This window comes from Calidris pugnax, unplaced genomic scaffold, assembly GCF_001431845.1.
Source record: "Calidris pugnax isolate Ruff unplaced genomic scaffold, ASM143184v1 scaffold147, whole genome shotgun sequence".
NCBI lineage: Eukaryota > Metazoa > Chordata > Aves > Charadriiformes > Scolopacidae > Calidris > Calidris pugnax.
In genome coordinates, this window is record NW_015092359.1 from 5515093 (window position 1) to 5535283 (window position 20191).

A 20191-nucleotide genomic window follows, 5' to 3' on the forward strand; every position below is an offset into this window, starting at 1 on the left:
AGAACAAAATTTTGTTCCTCTCTACCCTCATTTAAGCGCAATAGTGACATTTCTGTTGCACAGACTTGCTCCACAAATTTGGAAACAAGGCTAAGAGACCCCATCCTGGCATCAGCTGCTGTTTGGCATAAACCTTAAGTGAGTTGGTTCCAGTGAAATTCCGTGACCAAGAGAAGCAGAAATGCTGGGTGCTGTAGCGTTAGCAGGTGTGCAAACGCTGCTTAATTTAAACCCATGGTGAGTTTGATGCGAAACTGGGAATTTCTGTAGCAATACTAATCTAGTGTACGGTGTTACAGCACTAGCTGGTCCATTAACTGTTGGCATTCTATAAAAAGACAAGTAGCATGTATCTGCCATCTCAAAAGCACAGTTCAGCCCTGTACTCTCCTCTTTTTAGAGAAGGCAATTAATGTGTGGAGTTTAAAAGCCTCCAGACATGTGTTTCTTCTGCGAGGTTTAAAAAATGTGTACAATAGTAGCCTGTTCAGGTGCGCACTTTTTTCCCCCCCTAAGAAAAGCTTTTTCCAGCTTTTCTGTTTTATCATTCCTCCAGAGATGGTTTAATGCAGTAGCTGGTCTTCCTGCCTTGTGACAGTTGTTGAGGAGTGCTAGGTTTGTCTCCCACTGGAGAGCTGCAGACCCAAAAAGGCATTGGGCATGGAGGCTGGAGCCTCCCCGGACTCCCCCTTGCGAGAGGAGCGCAGAAGGACATGGGGCTGTGAAACCGCTCAAAAGGAAGCAGTCTTGGAGAAATAAGGAGTTAAAATGTAAGCTGGGTTCCTTCTTTAAATCCCCTCTCTCCCAGCAAGGTCGACAATACTGTTTTGCTGCTTCAAGACATCATTGTGCTGGTCTCAGGCCTACTCCCTACATTCCTGCCTTCCTCTCTTGTCACTTGTCATAGCTCTGAGGAGTTGCAGGCACCGTTTGTGGTCAGTCAGGCTGCATTTGCTAGATCTTACCAAATCACAAAGGTAATGAATTGTCTGAGAGAACAGAACGAGTTGATAGGAAGGAACATCAGAACATGAAGTAGTGGCTTCAGCAATTTTAGGATGAACCAAGGTCACTCCGACCTTGCCAAGTACACCAAGAAGCTACCCAAATTAGGGAGAGTTCAGAAGTTTAACCCGAGGAAGACTCACAAGACGATCCCCCACCCTGATGAAGGCACCGGAACTCCCACCAGACGACTCCCCAAAATGGAAGACTCCGCCTATATATGAATATGCATGTAAAGATATGAATATGCATGTAAAGATGATGTAACCTACACTCAAACTTGTATAAAAAAGCTGCACTGATTGCTAACCGACGGAACTCTTTGTCCAGGGCGGCCTGGAGAGTTCCCCAACGCGTTGTTAATAAATACCTCCTGCTTATGGACTTGAAAACTTAGTCTCTGAGCAGTTTCTATTTCGCCTTTTGGGGCAAATTCGGCATCACTGTGGGCAGGGAAACCCAAAGTGAAGGGAGAGCAGAGGGATGCTTGATCACACAGAAGTGAAAGAGGTGAGCAAACAGCATAGCTAATCTTAGCTTAGTTCTCCATGCTATGGCGTCCTTCTTGACCTACTGATATTTTGGGAATGATTTATTATTATTTTTACAGGACCCAAGTCTTGCCTGGATAACTGGTGGATGTCTAAGGAGGCAAGCTGGGAGAGCAGCGCTGAGCTCCCGGTGCCCGCAAGCGCCGAGGAAGTGATGCTGAGCACTCCTGGCCTGCAGCAGGGGCCAGCCTTGCCCGGGGCCAGGGGGGAGTGGGGCAGTGATGCCTGTACTGCAGAGGGCTCCTTGCTGCAACCACCAGATCTTCACGCAGTGCAGGAGGTCAGCTCAGCACCAGACGGGTATGTCCTTCTGTATTTTCTTTCTGCTGATACTCATTCGTTAGCGTATGCCCAGGAGGCTGTTTTCACATGGTACTAAAGCTTGCGTTCAGGTTTGGCAAAATTCTTACTTATTTAGTATCTCACTACCTCTGTGCTAGTTGTTAAACGGCTTCAGGTATCTCGTTCAGGTCAGACTTGGAGGAGGTAAGTGTATTTGTTGTTAAAATGTAATAGACACTACTTAAGTTTTACCACGTTTTATTTCAACAAGTTCATTGAATAGTATTGATGGCTTACTAAACAGCACATTTTATGTGGATCAGCACTTCCAGTGGGATAAATTTCATGAGTGTTTCGTTTGGAAATAGCAGAGAGAAAATAAGCAAAGCACAACACAGAGATGCACAGCTTGTCCTCTGCTACTGTGTGGAAGTGGTAGGGTTTCATTGCCAACAACAAGTGCAATACCAGAGTATCACCTGTAATAGCAATCACAGCTGGATTTTCAGCCTTGCAATGCCCTCGTAAGACAAGGGAGCTCATCCCCATCCCAGCAGAGCAAAACTCACCAGGAGATGGTCCAAGGAGGTTGCTTGGGAGGACTGACTTTGCTCCCTTGCTGTGCTTGAACAGTCCTATGCCATCATCCCTTCCTGGGTCCTCACCTTATCGTGCCCCATTGCTGCTGCAGCAGCATCCCACCCATCTTTATCTCCTGTCTCTTAGTTCTTCTGAATGTCAGGTTGCTGCCAGTTCTGTCTGCAGTGCTTCATGTCCACGTCCCCTTTCTCCCAGCCATCCCACCACTGCCCGACCCCACAATTTTGTGATGTATGACTGCTGCCTTTCTCCTGCCTGCTCTCCCTTAGTGCACGCTTCTCTTTCCAGGTTCTCTGCTGTCCTCAACACCCTTTTCTCCCCTCACCAGCTTTTTTTCTGCCCCCAGTCATAAAAGAAATATCAAAGCCTTTTCTGCAGGCACATGCTTGTGTGGATCTCCCTACTTTGTGTGGGTACTGTTCACATGCAAAATGCTTGTAGCTGGAGTGGTTAGCTAGGTACAGGGTGGTTAACTGATGGCTATACATTGGGGAGAGACCATGTACAAAACAAACCAGCGTTTTTACCCCTGAGGAGTACTATTTTGTTGGCTGGTTTTGTTCCTTTTTGGTTCCTTTTTGGTTGTTGGCAGCTTTTTAATCTGCTTAACGCATCTATTCTTCCTACAGTCGTGGTCATGTTGTCTTAGGTACTGATTTTAATATTAGTTTGTATTTTAATAGATGACAGTTGAGCAGAAACTAGCAGCCATCAATATACACTTGTGTAACTTTATCATTTCACATTTGCATCAGACTGCTCGCTATGGAAACATCATCTAATTTACATCTAAATAGCTTTTACCCAGTTTTTTCTTTTGTATAACACCTGTTAATCATAACACTTTGTAGGGAAGTTGCATAGAGTGCCTGTCTTTGCTAGAGAAGTCATAGCTGAGCGATGGTAATTTAACCTTTTGTTCTGTCGCTGTCAATGCTAGTGATGCCTCGTTGTTCATGAACTGATGAAAATATTGTGCAATGCTCTTGAAGCCCTGCTAAATTATACAAAAGGTTTCACTGCTTGCGTTATCTCTAGAGTACGACTGAAACCAGAATGTGGAGGTTTCCTCTTGGATTATGCCCAGCTTGAATACCTCTGTTTCTCAAGGCCATGGAAGTGGGATCGCCACTGTTAGCTCTGTCTTTTAAAAAAGAGACAAATTTTAATTTGTCTTACCCAAGAATTAAAATGCAGATAAAATTTCAAAAATGGCAGACACAGAAAGGTCTTGTGGAGGGATAAGCAGCCTTTTCTTTTCCATTGTTGCACTTATAACCAGGTGGGCTTTCCAAGTTAATCTTCCCAATACATGTGAAATTCAGCGTGCACACTTGAGTCTTGCAAAATAATTCAGGAGCTGAAAATCTTGGGGAAAGTTTCCAAGTAATTAGCACGTGAATTTCAATTACATGAATTACACAACCTATGAGAATGCAGCTTTTCTGGTCTGAATGTATCATGCCAGATTCACAGAATGAATAATATCACAGGTCTTGGGAAGTCCCTTCCATCCATGTGTTTTTCTCTTAGGAAATGCCTATGTTGGATGGAGAAATATGCAGACATTTTCTGTTTGTTCTAAATTAAAATATCTGTAGCTTGGACTTTCCCAACGCAGCAGTGTCTCTGCTGTGGCATCCAAACAAAGTATTTTTCCTCACTTGTCATCTTTGGGCCATTTGTATGCTTTTGGTGTCTTATTTGAAACTAGTAGGAGTGATGGAGGGGAAAGGAGCTGTCATGTGCAGGGATCATAGCTCACTCGAAAGGCAAAGCAAAATCCTTGTTCCATATTAGGAAATCACATGGTTTGGGTTTTTTTGAGAAAATGCCTTTGCTATCTTATTGCAGAAATATCAGTTCTGGGTTGTTTTCCCCACAAGTAAGTGTTTGCAAGTCATATTTTACCTCTGGGTGAGTTCAGCCTAATTTCAAACTGCCTTTTTCCAGCTAGAGGAATGGTTATCATGATAACATCAGTAGGTTATTAACCAAAGGAAAGTGATGTTGCTATGAAAGGTTATTTAGTATAAGCTTTGCACCTTGGCCGTGGTTCACAACGGGGTGCTGTGACTTTGCTCCCTTTATTTTCCCAAATCATCATTTTTAATAACTAAATTCTGGGGAAGTTTGGGAGCGCTGCTGTGGGTGGGAGCATTGATTGAGGTTGTACACGTGCATCTGGAGGTCTGGAGCACAAGTCTTATGAGGAGAGGCTGAGGGAGCTGGGGCTGTTCAGTCTGGGGAAGAGGAGACTGAGGGGAGACCTTATGGCTCTGTACAAGTACCTGAAAGGAGGGTGTAGAGAGACGGGGGTCGGTCTCTTCTCCCAAGTTACAGATGATAGGACAAGGGATAATGGCTTCAAGTTGCACCAGGGGAAGTTCAGGTTGGATATTAGGAAACATTTCTTTACTGCAAGGGTTGTCAGGCATTGGAATGGGCTGCCCAGGGAGGTGGTGGAGTCACCATCCCTGGAGGTATTTAAGAAACGTGTAGACATGGCTCTTCAGGGCATGCTCTAGTGCCCAAGATTATTGGTTTGTGGTGGGATGTTGTGTGGGTGGGTGACGGTTTTGGTTTGGTTGTTGTTGTGTGTTTAGGTGGTGGGTGGTTTTTTGGTCTTTTTTTGTTTCTTTTTTGTTTTGTTTGTGGTTTTTTTTTTTTGTGGTTGGACTCGATGAGACCATAGGAAAAATTTTTTCACCGAAAGGGTTCTCAGGCATTGGAATGGGCTGCCCAGGGAGGTGGTTGAGGCACCATCCCTGGAGGTGTTCAAAAGATGGGTTGAGGTAGTGCTGGGAGGTATGGTTTAGTGATGATGCTCCTTGTTTGTTGTGTGGGTGTCACAGGTGTCAGTCAGGTTGATGGTTGGACAAGATGATCTTTTCTTTTTTTGTTTCTTTTTTGTTTTGTTTGTGGTTTTTTTTTTTTGTGGTTGGACTCGATGATCTTTCAGACTCGTCCTGGCAGCTCAGTCCTGTGTGAGAGCCAGGGCTGTGTATTTTCTGCTTGGGTCTGCAGCTCAGGAGACCTGCTGGTAAGTGGGTGGCTTTGCCTGGCTGGTTCAAGTAACACCCCATCTCCCTTCCTGCCAGGTGAAGCCACCTGATAGCTCTGCTCCTTGGCTGCTTGTTGCTGCTCTGAGCTGCTGAACCGGAGGTGAAAGGCTCTGTATCCTCTTACCATTCCTTATAGCACCCAGCCCTTGACTTGTCCTGGCAGCTCAGTCCTGTGTGAGAGCCAGGGCTGTGTATTTTCTGCTTGGGTCTGCAGCTCAGGAGACCTGCTGGTAAACTGGTGGCTTTGCCTGGCTGGTTCAAGTAACACCCCATCTCCCTTCCTGCCAGGTGAAGCCACCTGATAGCTCTGCTCCTTGGCTGCTTGTTGCTGCTCTGAGCTGCTGAACCGGAGGTGAAAGGCTCTGTATCCTCTTACCATTCCTTATAGCACCCAGCCCTTTCTTTAAGGGCTTAAACCCAGGGAGCGGGAGGGGGGGAAGAGGGTCTCTGAGAATTAGCACAGAGAAAGATGATGACTATTTTAAGGCCTATGCTGAGGGGGTGGAAAAAGGCAGAGCTTATGCCTGTGCTGCTTCAGCTGCATTGAAGAGGACTTAGCACAGATGGATTGTGCATTACAAAATGTAACACATAATTCAAGCTGTCAGCTTAATCAGACTGTTTCCAGGAAGCAACCTGTAAAAGAGAAGGACCTCTTGTTTGCTGACCTCTGATCCGTAGCCTGCTGCAGATTGTCATACATTTTGTTTTTCTTTATGTTGGTGTCCCTTCCTTCCCCTTCCCTTTTTATTATTGTATCCCTCTCGAGTGGCACCCTGGAAGGACCACCCAGTGGGAGGAAAACAATGGGAAACTGGCCGGCCGCTAAAATACAGGGTTTGTAAGACTGGGGGAAAAGAAAAAGCACTGTTTAACTGCATATGTGATCTCCCTGGTATTGTTTTGCTTATTAAATGTCTAGGAAACTCGACTAAATGCACGGCAGCTCCCACTTCATTGTTCACTGTTGCTCAACAGTCTGATGGAAAACACAACTTCCAGTATAGCTTCACATGACTGCAGAAATAGATGCAAGCTTTCATGAACAGAGCCTTTCACTTGAGGGAGCACAAACCAAGGTTAACTGTATAAATATGTCAGCTTTTACATATGGGGGGCGAGGGGGGGGGAATCTTTCCTTCACACGTGGGGCTCGGCAGGCCAGGCCCAGCTGGGGCATTGCTGGTGGAGACCTGGTCTGGGAAGTCCTCAACAAAGCAGGCAGCCGGGCTGGACCTGAATAGCCATTTACACCTCTGTACAAGGATTAGCCTGATGTATTGTTTCAATGTTTAAGTCCTAATTTGCATCATTATAGAGGTGCAGCTTCATCAAAACCCCTCTGAGATCCCAGTTATGTCCCTGTACCTGTAGGTGGTCACCAGATTTATTCCAATTGTGGAGGTGAAGGAATTAAACTACTCAGAGCAGGGTAATTTCGATGCAGCATCTAGGCCCTGGCTGATTTTTTTGGATGGCTTGTTTGCTCATGTGTTTGTTGGTTTGTGTTCTTTTTTTTCCCCTCTCCGCAGAGCTTAAGCAGTGTGGTTTTTGCTGTCATTTGCTTCGAAAAGCTAAAATGAGGATGTTTGTTTTTTTCCAACCGGTGTGGCGGGGACGCGTTTGAAATACGTGTGGTGGCTCAAGTCTCTTCAAGCCTTGTTGTTTGCTGTCCCTCCGCAGGCAGGGCGCGATGCTGGCAGGCCTCTCCCGTGCTCTGCAGCTGATAGAAGATGTGGTGGTGAGGAGGAGCCCCCAGCACCGGGTGCTGTACCAGGACAAGTGCCAGGGGACGGTGGGGACGGCGGAGCTGCTCAGGTTAATGTGGCTTTCTTCTCTCTGCTGCCCTTGCAGAGCTGGCAGCAACCAGGGAGGAGGCAGCGTGGCCTATGCCTTAACCCTAATCCCCTTTATTCTTGTTTGCTTGCTGCCGTACATCCAGCGTAATGCTTGTTGTCGTTTTGTTGTTGATTGCTTACACGCTTCTAATTGAATTCAGGTGAGCAATGGCAAGAGGCTGTTACCAAGCAGCTTTGCAGGGGCCTGTTGAGGTTTGAGCCAGGGGTCCCCGCTCTTGCGGTGACAAATGGCTGGTGCAAAGAGCAAGCGGGCTCTTGCAAACAAACATTGCCAGTTGCTAAGAGGCCTCCCTCCCCTTCCACCGTTTTAATGTCATTGGAGAGCTGAAATATGGCACTTAAAAGCGCATACGCAAATTACTCCAACAAATACTCTTTCCTATTTGTAGCGCTTCTTGCAGCCTTGCTCTGCAGATCCCTTAGGTGATCCCTCCTGATTCGCTGAGGTAGACAACAGTAACTAGAAAAATCATTTCTTCTTTGAAGTAAACACGCAAAGAGAATTGCCAAACCCCATGTGTTTACAAAACCAGGGTCAGAGAGGCCTCGTTGTCCCTCTGTAGCACAGGGAGTTGATTACAAGAACTGGGAATGGCTTTGTAATTATATTTAAAATTATGTCAGCCTCCATAAACTAACCTTCTGGTAAGCACTTCATCATTAGAGGGTTTCTAGGAAAGCAGGTGGAATGGCCCCTCCAGCCTGCCATTGGAGATGGGTTCCTGTGAAATAACCACTTTGACCGCAGCATGGCTGGGGCTGCCTGGCCAAGAAGTGGTTTCACCAAGTGGATGTGCACAGGTTCCTCTCTCACTGTCCAAAAGCAAAGGTGTGAGATTAAATATGTTGTTTTCTAAGTGCTGAGTTTGACCTTCCTGTCCTGATCTCCATCTTTCACATCATAGATGTTTCTCCCTCTGGGCTGTCCAACTGGTTACCCAATTAGCCAGGTCCAACCCATTAGCCAGGAGAAGTGTTATGGATTCTGCCTCCAAACTGATGCTGGCTGTCTGGGCTTTAAATAAACGTGGCATGTAATACCTTCTTTATTTTGTAGCTTTTGTCGTCGGGCTGGCAGTCTGAAAGAAGGTGACCTTGAAGAATGCGAAGCAGTTGTCCTTCATCAGCTTCGGGCTTTATTACAGAGTGAGCTGAATGGAGGCTTCCTACCTGAGAGAACACTCCATGCTGAAGGTAGAGCAGTGGATGAAAAGCAAACCAGGTATCGCAGACACAAAACTTGCGTGTTGGTGTGATTAGCATTCTTTTCTTTCCTCCCCAAGCCTGTTCTGCCTCTCTGGTGCAGAGAAAGCAGACCCAGGGCCAGATCTTCGATTGCACTGGCAAATAAAGACATCCGAGTGCTGATCTTTACCCATCTAGGCAGCAGCCGTGTGACTTGAAATGAGAACATTAAACAAATTCATTTCTTTTCCTTTTCGTTCGCTGATGGTGAATCTTTTTCTGCTGAGCAGCACTCGGGCTGGGGCCTCCCGTCTTGCCAAGTCTGCAGCATCTCCCACCCCGGGCTGCTCTGGCAGGGAGGGAAATGTATTCACTTCAGAGACCTCTTCGCCAGTAATTTCTGTGATCTTCGGTACGAGTAAGGCAATCTCAGGCACATGAGGATGGGGAATGTAATTTTGAGAAGCAAATTATTTTTCTGTGGAGCAGAAGATGCATATAGCCTTTAAAACCAATAAACTGCAGTTATTCAAAATGTTTTCTGTTTTTCCTGTGTGTAGGCCACAAGGACAAGCGAGAACTGATTTTTATTGTTGTGTTTTTTCTTTTTTAGCGGGCTCTAATGCAGTAATGAAAACAATTTCCATTCTTTCTTATTTAGCTTCTGTCTAGACCTTCTTCCCTGTTACAGGCTCAGCAATGCTCAAGTGTTAGCAGGATCGGGGCACTTGTGAGCGCTGAAGAATGGTCTATTTAACTATACCTGGTTCTCCTTTCGAGGCCGATCCGCCTGCAAGCACTAATATGTTGTTATATTTCCTGAATGGTTTCTTAGGGCCAAACACTTGTGGAGTTAATTGGAATTCACTCCTCTGTGAAACTTCATTGGAGCAACTGGAAAAAACAAACGTCTTTGGCAAACAAGATTGCAGTATTTGTATTTTCTGTTTTAAAATAAAGGAAGGCACTCTTCCTCAAAAATGATAAAAATAATTCTGGAAACGAAAAAGTCAAGCCCGGGGAAGTGGCTGCTCAGCAGAGTGCCTGATGGAGTGAGATCTGCCCATGGCTGAGACTCAGATGCAGAAAAGATTTAATGTCTCTTGGGAAAGGCATGATGATTGCCCCTGCCTGTCCTCCTGACATTTGCAAGAGTCACGAGTGATTTCTTACATTTTCCACTTTGGACATTTTTAAAAGAAAGTGCAAATTAAGGACAAAATGTATGATGGGTTTTGCCAATGTGTGTTGACCTGCTTGTTCAGATAAATAAGTAGCACCTGTGTTAGTCTCACATGTACTAATAATGTTTGGGTTTGTTTCTCAGGCCAGACCAGCAGCGGGATGTGGACATACAGCGGACTTTCTTGAGCAACCATGCCTTGTTCTTGAAAAAGCACCAAGTTCAGCTCACAGATGAAGTGGTGGAGATGTTTGGAAGCCTGCTTGTTTCTGGCAAGAAGTCGCAGGATGACCAGGTTGGCACTTACACCTAAGCATATCTAAATCAGTGACACCTAGAGACTAATTTGCACCATTAAGGCGAGATGAGCCCTGTGCTCTTATCATGATCCAGTGTGTGGGCTTAAAGGGGAACCACAAGCAGTCTGTGTTCATTAATCAGCCTTGGAGATGGTTAGGTGGGTAACGAGAGCATACAAGTTATTCAGTTGTCTCAGGGCAAACATGTACAGCAAGCACTTCATGCAAAGAAGAGAATAGTTTCTTTAAGATCTCCAGGAGGGTGTCTGTTTTCTTCCCTTCAAACAAGTTATTTATTCAAACGAGCTTACACATTTGCTGTTGTGCAAATTTATCACAAGGCTTGTATCATCTGTCTTTCTCTGTGGCTTAGTAGCTTTTAATCATGAATGATGTATTTTAATTTTTTTTAAACAGAGTTACGTTTGGTAGACTGAATACATAGGGCATTTTACAAACAGTAGCATGCTCAGTTTGTTAAATATTAATGCAAAAGATTATAAAGTAACTTTCACCAAAAAAAAAAAAGTTGGCATGGGACTGAGGTGATGTTCTGGCAGCTTCTGCATCACCCCTGCAGTGGGAATGGGCAGGTCTGCCAGGCAGCCCACTGGTAAGGAGTTGGCCCCATGCTCTGCCCCAAAAAATATTTGAAAAAAAAATAAATACATTTTTACCCTCTAATTTTTAATGAGAAATTAAAAGGCAGTTCAACCTGCTTTGCCATATCCTAGTTTTAATAGCATTTGAAACAAATAATGAAGATGTAATATTTTAGTCAGTTGTACACTTATAGCCAGGGTAACTTCTTTTACTCTATATGGATAAGTAATTTGTATTCTGTCCTTAAAACATTCAGTCAAGTAGAAGAGATGAGCAAGGAATGTATCATTGCACTAGTGACAGATAAACAAATACCGCACATAAATTTATAATTGCATGTAAAAACTTTTACAAAGTCAAAGCTCAATAATGCAAGCTTTATGGGTGAATATTTACAGTAATAATCTTTTAGTTTATTACTACATGTTACTATGTCCCATGCATACAGATTTAATGTTTGTATTACCTATTAAGTGGATCCAGTCAATTAAATTTAATGGCAGGATGCATCTTCTAGTTCTGAAACACCTTATTTCCAAGCAGGTTGCACAGAACAGGATCCATATAAATTCCCCAATATGCATGTATAGGAATAGCTGCTTTACCATTAAGTTGTCTACAATGTAGTAGTAAGCTCATAAGTGATCTACACCTAAGGATCTTAAATAGACATGACTCCAAAGTTTGAATTTTTGGCCCACGTTGTTGACTTTTTTCTCTGAGGGCTTTAAAAAAAAAATAAAATCCTTTGTCAAGAACCCCACTGGACGATGGTACTGTAGAGGCAGGCAGCAGGGTGAAGGTGCAGGAGGGCTCTTTGAGCTCCTGACCATACAAACACACCTGTGAAGTCTGCCAGCTCTGTCCCCATCACCATTTGCAGTCCTCAGAGGTTTGGTGATGACCAGCACTCCATCTACCTGCTCCTGCCATGCCTTCAGCAACTCACTTATTCCAGTGGTCCATAGAATCTGTTTTCTCATCTCTTATCACTAAATTTTGTCTGTCTTCTATTCTCTTACTATCAGTTTTTGTCTTCTCCCACTACCCCTGTTAAGAAAAGTGGGTATTGTTCCTGTGGACATGGGCCAGCCATAGGGAGATGATGTGGTAGAGACACCAGTGGGATAGTCTCTTGGCTGTGGAAGTTGTGGAATCCAGTGCCTTCTTCAGCCAAGTTACACTCCTGTAAGAATAAGACCCACGTGGCTCACACAGCATGCTATCATAGAATCATAGAGTTGTCCAGGCCGGAAGGGACCTCCAAAGGTCATCTAGTCTGACCCCCCCACAGTCAGCAGGGACACCCCCAACTAGACCAGGTTGCCCAGGGCCTCGTCGAGCCTCTCCTTGAATATCTCCAGGGATGGGGCCTCAACCACCTCCCTGGGCAACCTGTTCCAGTGCTCCACCACCCTCACAGTGAAGAACCCTCTCCTCATCTCCAGTCTAAATCTGTTCCCCTCCAGCTTGAAGCCATTGCCCCTCGTCCTGTCACTACAGGCCTTTCTAAACAGGCTCTCCCCAGCCTTCCTGTAGGCCTCCCTCAGGTACTGGAAGGCTGCTATTAGGTCTCCCCGGAGCCTCCTCTTCTCCAGGCTGAACAACCCCAGCTCCCTCAGCCTGTCCTCGTAGCAGAGGTGCTCCATCCCCCTGATCATCCTCGTGGCCCTCCTCTGGACCCCTTCCATCAGGTCCATGTCCTTCTTATATTGAGGGCTCCAGACCTGCACACAATACTCCAGGTGAGGTCTCACCAGAGCAGAGTAAAGTGGCAGAATCCCCTCTCTGGACCTGCTGGCAACGCAGCTTTTGATGCAGCCCAGGATGGGATTGTCCTTCTGGGCTGCAGCTGCCCACTGCCTGCTCATGTCCAGCTTCTCATCCTCCAGCACCCCCAAGTCCCTTTCCTCAGGGCTGCTTTCCAATCCCTCACCCCCTAGTTTGTATTGGTGGCGAGGATTGTTCCGGCCCAGGTGCAGAACCTTGCATTTGCTCTTGTTGAACCTCATGTTAGATGACTTCATGCCCCGATGGAGGTGCTGACCACCTCAGAGTTGCTTTGGTCCTGTGACTCTGAATGCTGAGCTTTGGCTTCCCTGGTGGGGACCGTTCCTTCTGCCTGGATTAATTGTAGTGTTGGATTAATTGATTGCTTGTATTTGGTGATAGTGGTTCAGGCCTGTTTGGATGTTCAATGATACTGCACAGCTAAACAAAGTACTTGTAGCACTAGTAGTTTGCTACTAGTGAAAAATCCACACTGAGATAAACTGCTACATGGGAATTCATTTGTTTCAATAATAAAGATTTCCCAATCCTCCCTGTAATTTAAGGCATTCTTTGTTAGGGAAATGACACTTAAAATCCTCATTTTTGGATGAAGTAGCAGCTTGTTCGCATTGGTTTTGTGTGGACACTTCCCATATGCAAGTTTAATAGAAAGAAAAAAATTCAGCGACTTACTTGCTTAAGACTGAAAATTTTGCCATCCTGGGCTCCTGAATAAATACGGATTAATGAGGAGGGGGCAGGTGTAGAAGAATGACACTTTCTAATGACTCCAAATGCTGTTACATATTCTTAGGTCAGTTACAAAACCTGGAGTTCTCTCTGAGATGTGGGTGCTCATCGCTGAAGGTTTATTGTTTTATTAAATTATTAGATTTTCTGCTCTAATTATCTAATTGATTTTAAAGACTCAAGTCCATATTTTGTGTTACAAAGTAAAACCAAGAGGAACACCCTCCAAGTGAAAAAGATTGGAAGGATGCCCCAAAAGCCTTTGCTGCTCTTTGTGAAATAGTAATTGCCAGGAGCGATGATTTCTCCTGCTCTCAGAAGGAGCTTTACAAAGTCACCCAGGGCACTTTTACCACAGGTGTATGGTAACCTAAGAAGTGCTTGCTTGATTTTAACCCTGCTTTTAACTCGGCTGTAGTTACAACGTGCTCAGCTCTTTATAAAGGTGCTGGCTTCCAACTTATTCCACCAAAAATTATGTTTAACTCCGGCCGCCTGAATAGCGCTGCCGCGGAGGGCTGCACGCACAGGTGGGAGAGAACAAACTTGATGAACGTGCAGGAATAATGTGGATTAAAATCAGAACCTGGGGCCAGCTTGGGCAAGCTGTGCATCGGGTTCTCAGCCTTCAGCTTCATCCCTCTTGGCCATGTTTGAAGCTGCAGCTATTGCTAACGCTGTGGGTTAACTTGCCTTATTGCTGACAGATTTCTCTTCAGTCTGTTGCTGTTGCAGCGTATTTGATACAGCCTTTTTTTTTTTGTGTGTGCTTACCCTGAATGTGGGAGGCACGGAATACTGAGAATTTCCAGAAAAATCTATTGATTAAAAGAATAATTCAAAGTTTGTGTTACTTCAAGGCAGAATGCAATTCCTGAGCTAGGGCTGATTTAACTCGGAGGTAATTTAACATCTAACAAAAACACCCTGGAAACGGATTACACCATGAAGTATAGATTAGCCTAAATGTATGTTGGAAAATGCTTGAGATGAAGGATAATAGGGCTGTGGTTATTTTTATTTTTTGTAATGCTGCAGGCTCTACCCGTGTTGAGAGAGGTCCTTCCAGAAGAGTGTGGGAATAGGTCATCTATTCAGAGTAATGAATCATCTTGCAGCTTGCCATCGATCCCAAATGATGGTGGGGAAATAAAGCAGGCAAAACATGCTGCCCAGCTCACCGGCGCGGGAGAGCAAGGTAACAAGTGTTAATAGGTCCAGCTGTGTGCTCAAACTTATTGTCTTTCTCTATATATGTATCTCTTTTAATCCAAATCTACAGGGGACTGTATTACAGTGACTGGCAAACAAATGTATATTTGTAATGAACTTTAGGGGATTTTCCTAAATATCTCGGTACTGTTTGTCATTCTTGTTACTTCTTAAAATGAATGATGCCTATTGTGATTATTTTTTTTCTGCAGGAGCAGAAAAGCCCTGTGGCAGTTATTAAAAACAGATCTATAGGTGTGCGTGCATTTAAAAAATATCTACTGTTTGGAAATTGCAGGATATATTCGTTGCCTCTTATTAGAAAGCCAGACTGCAGATTTTCAAAACTAAAAGGGTTCATGCTGAGAAAGGGGTGTGTGTGTGTGGTGCCGTTTCAGCCCTAGAAGGTGAATGTGTCTGTGAAAACCCAGTTAATTTCTTTAGATAAGGAAGTAATATATTAGTCGGGCATAATAACTCGCGATGGCAACTTGCTCGGTTTGCTCTCAGAGCATCCCTTACATCAAAGTCCAGAAGAGACAGGCAATTAGGTTGCAATGCTCTTTACACAGCAAATGTAAACAAACTGCTTAAGGCCTCCTAAATTCACAGGACTTTTATCCGCGGAGGAGCTGGAGACTTTGATTTAAGCTAATTTTCTGCAGTGGGTATGATATACGCCGCTGCTGTCGGGCTGCCGGACCGGATCGCAGAGTTACTGTGGGCTGTTTGTTTCCTAAATCCCATCGGGTCTTAAATAATTTAAGACATTTGGTTAGCTTGTCCTTTTCTCTGGAAGCTACAGAGAGGCAGGGTAGCCTCACACGCGAGGAAAGTTCACAGTAGGTGCCTCTTTTAAGAACGGTAATGGATAGTTTAGATCAATAAACAAGAGATAACAAAAGTGAGAAATTAAAGGGAGTAGGGCTTAAAAGCAAACAAACCAGTCTGATCACTGCCACTTTGAAATGTGTTTCATTATGGTGTGTTCACATCCAGAAGTCACAAGCTGGTGTGAAGATGAGAGCAAGGAAGAAAGCGTGGTCGAAAAGATTCCTATTACAGGTAAAAGTAATGGTTGCATATTAACCTCGGATCCAGTATTCAACTTTATTATATAATCAAAACATGGCATTTTAGTGGTTTGGGTCCCCTAATAGTGGGTAAATTCAGCTACTACATACTGAGCGCAAAGATTAAACGTAAGATCATAAAGTCCATGCTTATGTTAACATAAACCAAGATGGAAAATAACAGTGCCTATGTAATTCCTTGTAATCATGTTATACATTTAAACCATGTGAATATCCTGTCATTTAGCCTTTCAGGTCCCGGTATCAGTGTTACAAAGGTCAGTCTCCATGGGGAAGATCCAGTAATTATATGGCAAACTACAGATGTTTCTGATTTGATTCTTTTCTTTTCTGGAGTAATTGAATGTGTATCATTAGAATAAACGCGGGGAAAAGCCCTGCTAGCCAGGAAGCTGTGCCTTTGCCTCTGTTACAAAAGCTGCCTGATAACACGAAATTTTTAGCAATAAGGTTTTTATCAAGATGTGTTCAGATCCTCCCGCAGCAGATGTAGGAGGCTTGCTCAGGACCCCGAGATGTGGCTGCTTGTCGGTCCTGAGGTATCAATAACGCATTAGTATTCAGGGCAGGGCTCTTTGCAATGAGTCTCAATTTGCTTTTGCCTGATTTTTGTAAAGTGGTGGGCTGCTTCCTTATAAATTTTGATGTTTGGCTAAATATTTATTTATGCAGGTGTGTACCCTGACAGAAAGGTGTGGGGGCATCTGCTTATGCGACGCTCGCTGTTGCTTTTCTGCTCTTTTACAGCTTCAAAATAGCCTGTCTTTTGGAGAGCAATTCATTTCTCTACAGAGGTTTTCTTCTGCTGCTTTTCGAGCCTAATTTGCAACTGAAATATAAAAATGTGCTTCTCGTATTCCTGAATTATACTGCAGCAATAATATTCCAAGTTAGTCCAATAAAACTTAAATTTATTTTTTTTTTCTAGGGAGTAGAATGCTTTCCACTTTCCTGCTTAAAATGTCTTTCAGTCACACATGGCAACCTATTTTAAAACATGAATTTTTCAGAGGAATTAAAAGCTACTTAAATCTTTTTTCATGAAACAAAGCACACTTCTCACTTGAAAATGAATCTAAAATTTTGCAAACCTTGGGATTGGTTTGATTTTTTTTTTTTTGTCTGTAATTTAAGAGGGTTTAAATTTGAGTTCTGGGATTTAAGTTCCCTAAACTGCAGAGAGTGCCAGCAAGACCAGCATCAGGAATAGTGATTCCTTCCTACTAATGCCATCACTGAGACTTTTTTTCTTTTTAAGAATACTGGCTCTTGAGTTTGGATCTCCACAGCTGCCATGGCTTTGGCTTTGCTTCTCACCCTGAATTTTATGACTCTTCAGCACTGGGTTTGGGGTTGTTTTGGCATACAAATTTGCAAGGGAATTCTCTATTGCCCTTTTTTTTCCTGCTGGGGACCCTGACAGTCTGTGTGGCTGTTTGCTGTGTTGGATCTCAGTCAAAAGCCAAGTCAGGATGGACATTCCCCTTCCCCACTTCTTACTGTGATGGGCATGCAAACACTCATACCTTCTATATGTAGAAATGCTCAGAAACTCTCCCTAGCCTAAACACTGAAGCTTGTAACTTCAGTTTAAAATCTGTTCTGAGTCTGCTTTATTTACTGTTTTGTTGCAGTGTCTTTCTAGTAGCCAGTGGTCTCATTGTCTCTAGGAGTGAGGCTTTTCATATCTCACTTGAAAGCAAAGTTGCTCCTTTCAGATGCGATTCATCTTCAGCCCATGATCTTCTCTGGGCTTCTTTTTCTCTTCTGGCGTCTCGCCCTTCCAGCCTGTGGCTTTTTTTTTTCCCTTTTGCTCATCATTATTTGCTGTAGATTGTGGCCCTGGAGCTCTGAAATTGTTCTGTGCCTGCAACAGAGGCAGCACCTCTGCCCGTTGTCTTTTGGGCTCAAATGACTTGTTTGAGGGTTTGACTTTGTGTTTAGCTGAACTGATATTTAACGTCCATTCTATCCACTATCATTTTGCTGTGCAACTTTGTCTCAGCTTAAGGAATACAAATGTGGGGCTTTTTTGGTACTTGTTGCATTCTCTAGGGGCTTTAAGTGTTGGTTTGAAACACTGGAAGCCTTGGGGCTTTTGGGTTTTGATGGATTTCACTGAGAGCTGGGTGGGTGTGCTTCCAAGTGGTCTTCTGTGATAGTGCTTTACAAATGCTTCTGTAGTTTTGGTTTATTTTTCTTTTATGTCTGTTACAGAAAAAGAACCATTAAATATTTAATATTCTGTAAACTATTCTAGGAATATTTGTATTTTTTTCTTTAAAGCCTGTAGGGGAGGGAGGCGGTAGCTGTGTGGCTTTGGGGAGAAAAGGGCTTTGGAGTTGTAACTGGCGTGGTGTTGGATGTCCCTTAGAGACAGCCTGTGTTGGGACCGAAACTGCTTGTGCAAGGACTGACTTCACCCAGAGCTCTTCTAAACATCTGCCCAGCTGTTCCCACCTGTGACAGGACATGGGACCTGTAGTCAACTGGGGGCATGGGGAGCAGTGGAGCTCACAGCATAAAGGTGGTTTCTTTCCTAAAGCCTCGTCCTAAGCTTGTGGAATGCTACGTTGTGATAACTGCCTTCAAAAGGATTGTATTTTGTGTGTGGTCTCACCCAGACAGGAGTTAGCTATTAATAGCAATCTCATTTTATACCGGGTTATGTGAGGATAGAGGAAGATATGTGGACTCATTCCCATTTTCTTCATGGGTGCTTTGTTTTTTATCGTGGGAAGGCACGTAAAAGAAATCATCTGGCTTTTTTGCTGTTCCTGAGGTAGGCGAATAGCGTGAGATTAAAAAGAAAGGATAAAATCCATTATTTCTTGTTTTGTCGCATGACTGTTTAAGAGTCTCTTTTATGAGTAGGAAACTGCTTATTTTATTGAAGGGGCAGGTTTGTTAAATCTTTAACAAAACCAGATTCTCTACCCTTCATTTCTGTCTTTGATTTAGATAGACGTTAAAGCTCTAAAGCATTTGAATAAAAATGGTGTTACTTCTCCATGCGTCAGGCTTCGCTTCCACACCATCTTGAACGTCACCTTCCAGCTACTCTCCAGGTATAAAATCTCTAATGTAGAAATAAGGAGGAAAAACCCTCTGAGGAAGAAGAAGAAAAAAAAAAAAAATTAGCCGTTCTTTATATATCATAAGGGAACATGAAAGAGCACAAATCCAATGCTGCTCTCCTTTTTAGGTCACCTTTAATGAGCCAATAATCCTGCCAACACTTCTCCCACGCCCACACGTCCTTCCCGGTGAGGTCCTCCTTTGAGCTTGAACCTAAAAGGTTCCCAAGGTTCCACTTGGAGTGCACTAATAAAGGCATTAATAAGTCTACCCAACTTTTCCCTTCATTTAATATCAACCCATTCGCAATGGCTGTTATGAAAAAAGTTCATCTGTATGGGATTAACAACTGCTGCTGTTGTCCTCTGAGAGAACTACCTTGAGACAGTGTGAGATTGTATGTTTTGCTTAAATTAGTTTGGATTATGTACTCCAGTAGGTGATATTTTACGCCGCTTGACTTAAGTTCCTGAAAGACCCCCGAGTCTTTTTATAGTTAGGAATTCTGGATGAAAAATTTTCTTTGATCTTTAAACAGAAGCAGCATGGCTTGTTCACCTGGGATTTCCTGGGTCCACTGGTCAGCCAAGTGTCTCCTCTTGAGAGTACAGTATTGTATGTTGGTATATTATTACGATAAGAGTATTTATCCTTTTTTTTTCATTTAAAGGAAGGGAAGAAATAGTTGGTATTTGACCTACTTCTGGGTGCTGGCTACTGTGGTGTTCTGTTCAGGTTTGAATTTGCACATTTTTTCCATCTACTTGCTCTCCCAAGAGCACATCCTTCTGTCAGATTTGCAGGTAGCCTTTATCTTCTCCCCGTATGGAAGGTCTTTGCTTTATCCCAAGGGAATTGAGTGCGTGCAAGAGCCATCCCAGAGCCAGCAGTGGCACCTCTGGTCCCACAGCAGAGGTGTGCCCAGCAGCTGTGTGTGTGCCGGCAGCGGTGCGGCACCTGGCAGCCCACCTTTTGAAACTGCTCAAAAGGAAGCAGTCTTGGAGAAATAAGGAGTTAAAATGTAAGCTGGGTTCCTTCTTTGAATCCCCTATCTCCCAGCAAGGTCAACAACGCTGTTTTGCTGCTTCAAGACATCATTGTGCTGGTCTCAGGCCTACTCCCTACATTCCTGCCTTCCTCTCTTGTCACTTGTCATAGCTCTGAGGAGTTGCAGGCCCCGTTTGTGGTCAGTCAGGCTGCATTTGCTAGATCTTACCAAATCACAAAGGTGATAAATTGTTTGAGAGAACAGAACAAGTTGATAGGAAAGAACACCAGAACATGAAGTAGTGGCTTCAGCAATTTTAGGATGAACCAAGGTCACTCCGACCTTGCCAAGTACACCAAGAAGCTACCCAAATTAGGAAGAGTTCAGAAGTTTAACCCGAGGAAGACTCACAAGACGATCCCCCGCCCTGATGAAGGCACTGGAACTTCCCCAAAATGGAAGACTCCGCCTATATATGAATATGCATGTAAAGATATGAATATGCATGTAAAGATGATGTAACCTACACTCAAACTTGTATAAAAAAGCTGCAGTGATTGCTAACCGAGGGAACTCTTTGTCCAGGGCGGCCTGGAGAGTTCCCCAAGGCGTTGCTAATAAATTCCTCCTGCTTATGGACTTGAAAACTTAGTCTCTGAGCAGT

At 44.0% G+C, this 20191-nt stretch overlaps 1 protein-coding gene across 7 annotated transcripts in view; it reads left to right on the forward strand.

The window, feature by feature from the left end:
* KIZ (kizuna centrosomal protein) overlaps positions 1 to 20191 on the forward strand; it is a 78893-nt gene that overhangs the window by 22052 nt on the left and 36650 nt on the right. For 6 of the 7 annotated variants that reach the window (XM_014962479.1, XM_014962482.1, XM_014962480.1 and 3 more), the window contains 6 exons: positions 1616 to 1856; positions 7187 to 7321; positions 8420 to 8584; positions 9875 to 10025; positions 14194 to 14353; positions 15367 to 15432. In XM_014962479.1, coding sequence (XP_014817965.1) covers positions 1616 to 1856; positions 7187 to 7321; positions 8420 to 8584; positions 9875 to 10025; positions 14194 to 14353; positions 15367 to 15432 — 918 coding nt within the window. The remainder of the gene's footprint in view (positions 1 to 1615; positions 1857 to 7186; positions 7322 to 8419; positions 8585 to 9874; positions 10026 to 14193; positions 14354 to 15366; positions 15433 to 20191) is intronic. The other variant, XM_014962483.1, reaches the window with a different exon arrangement.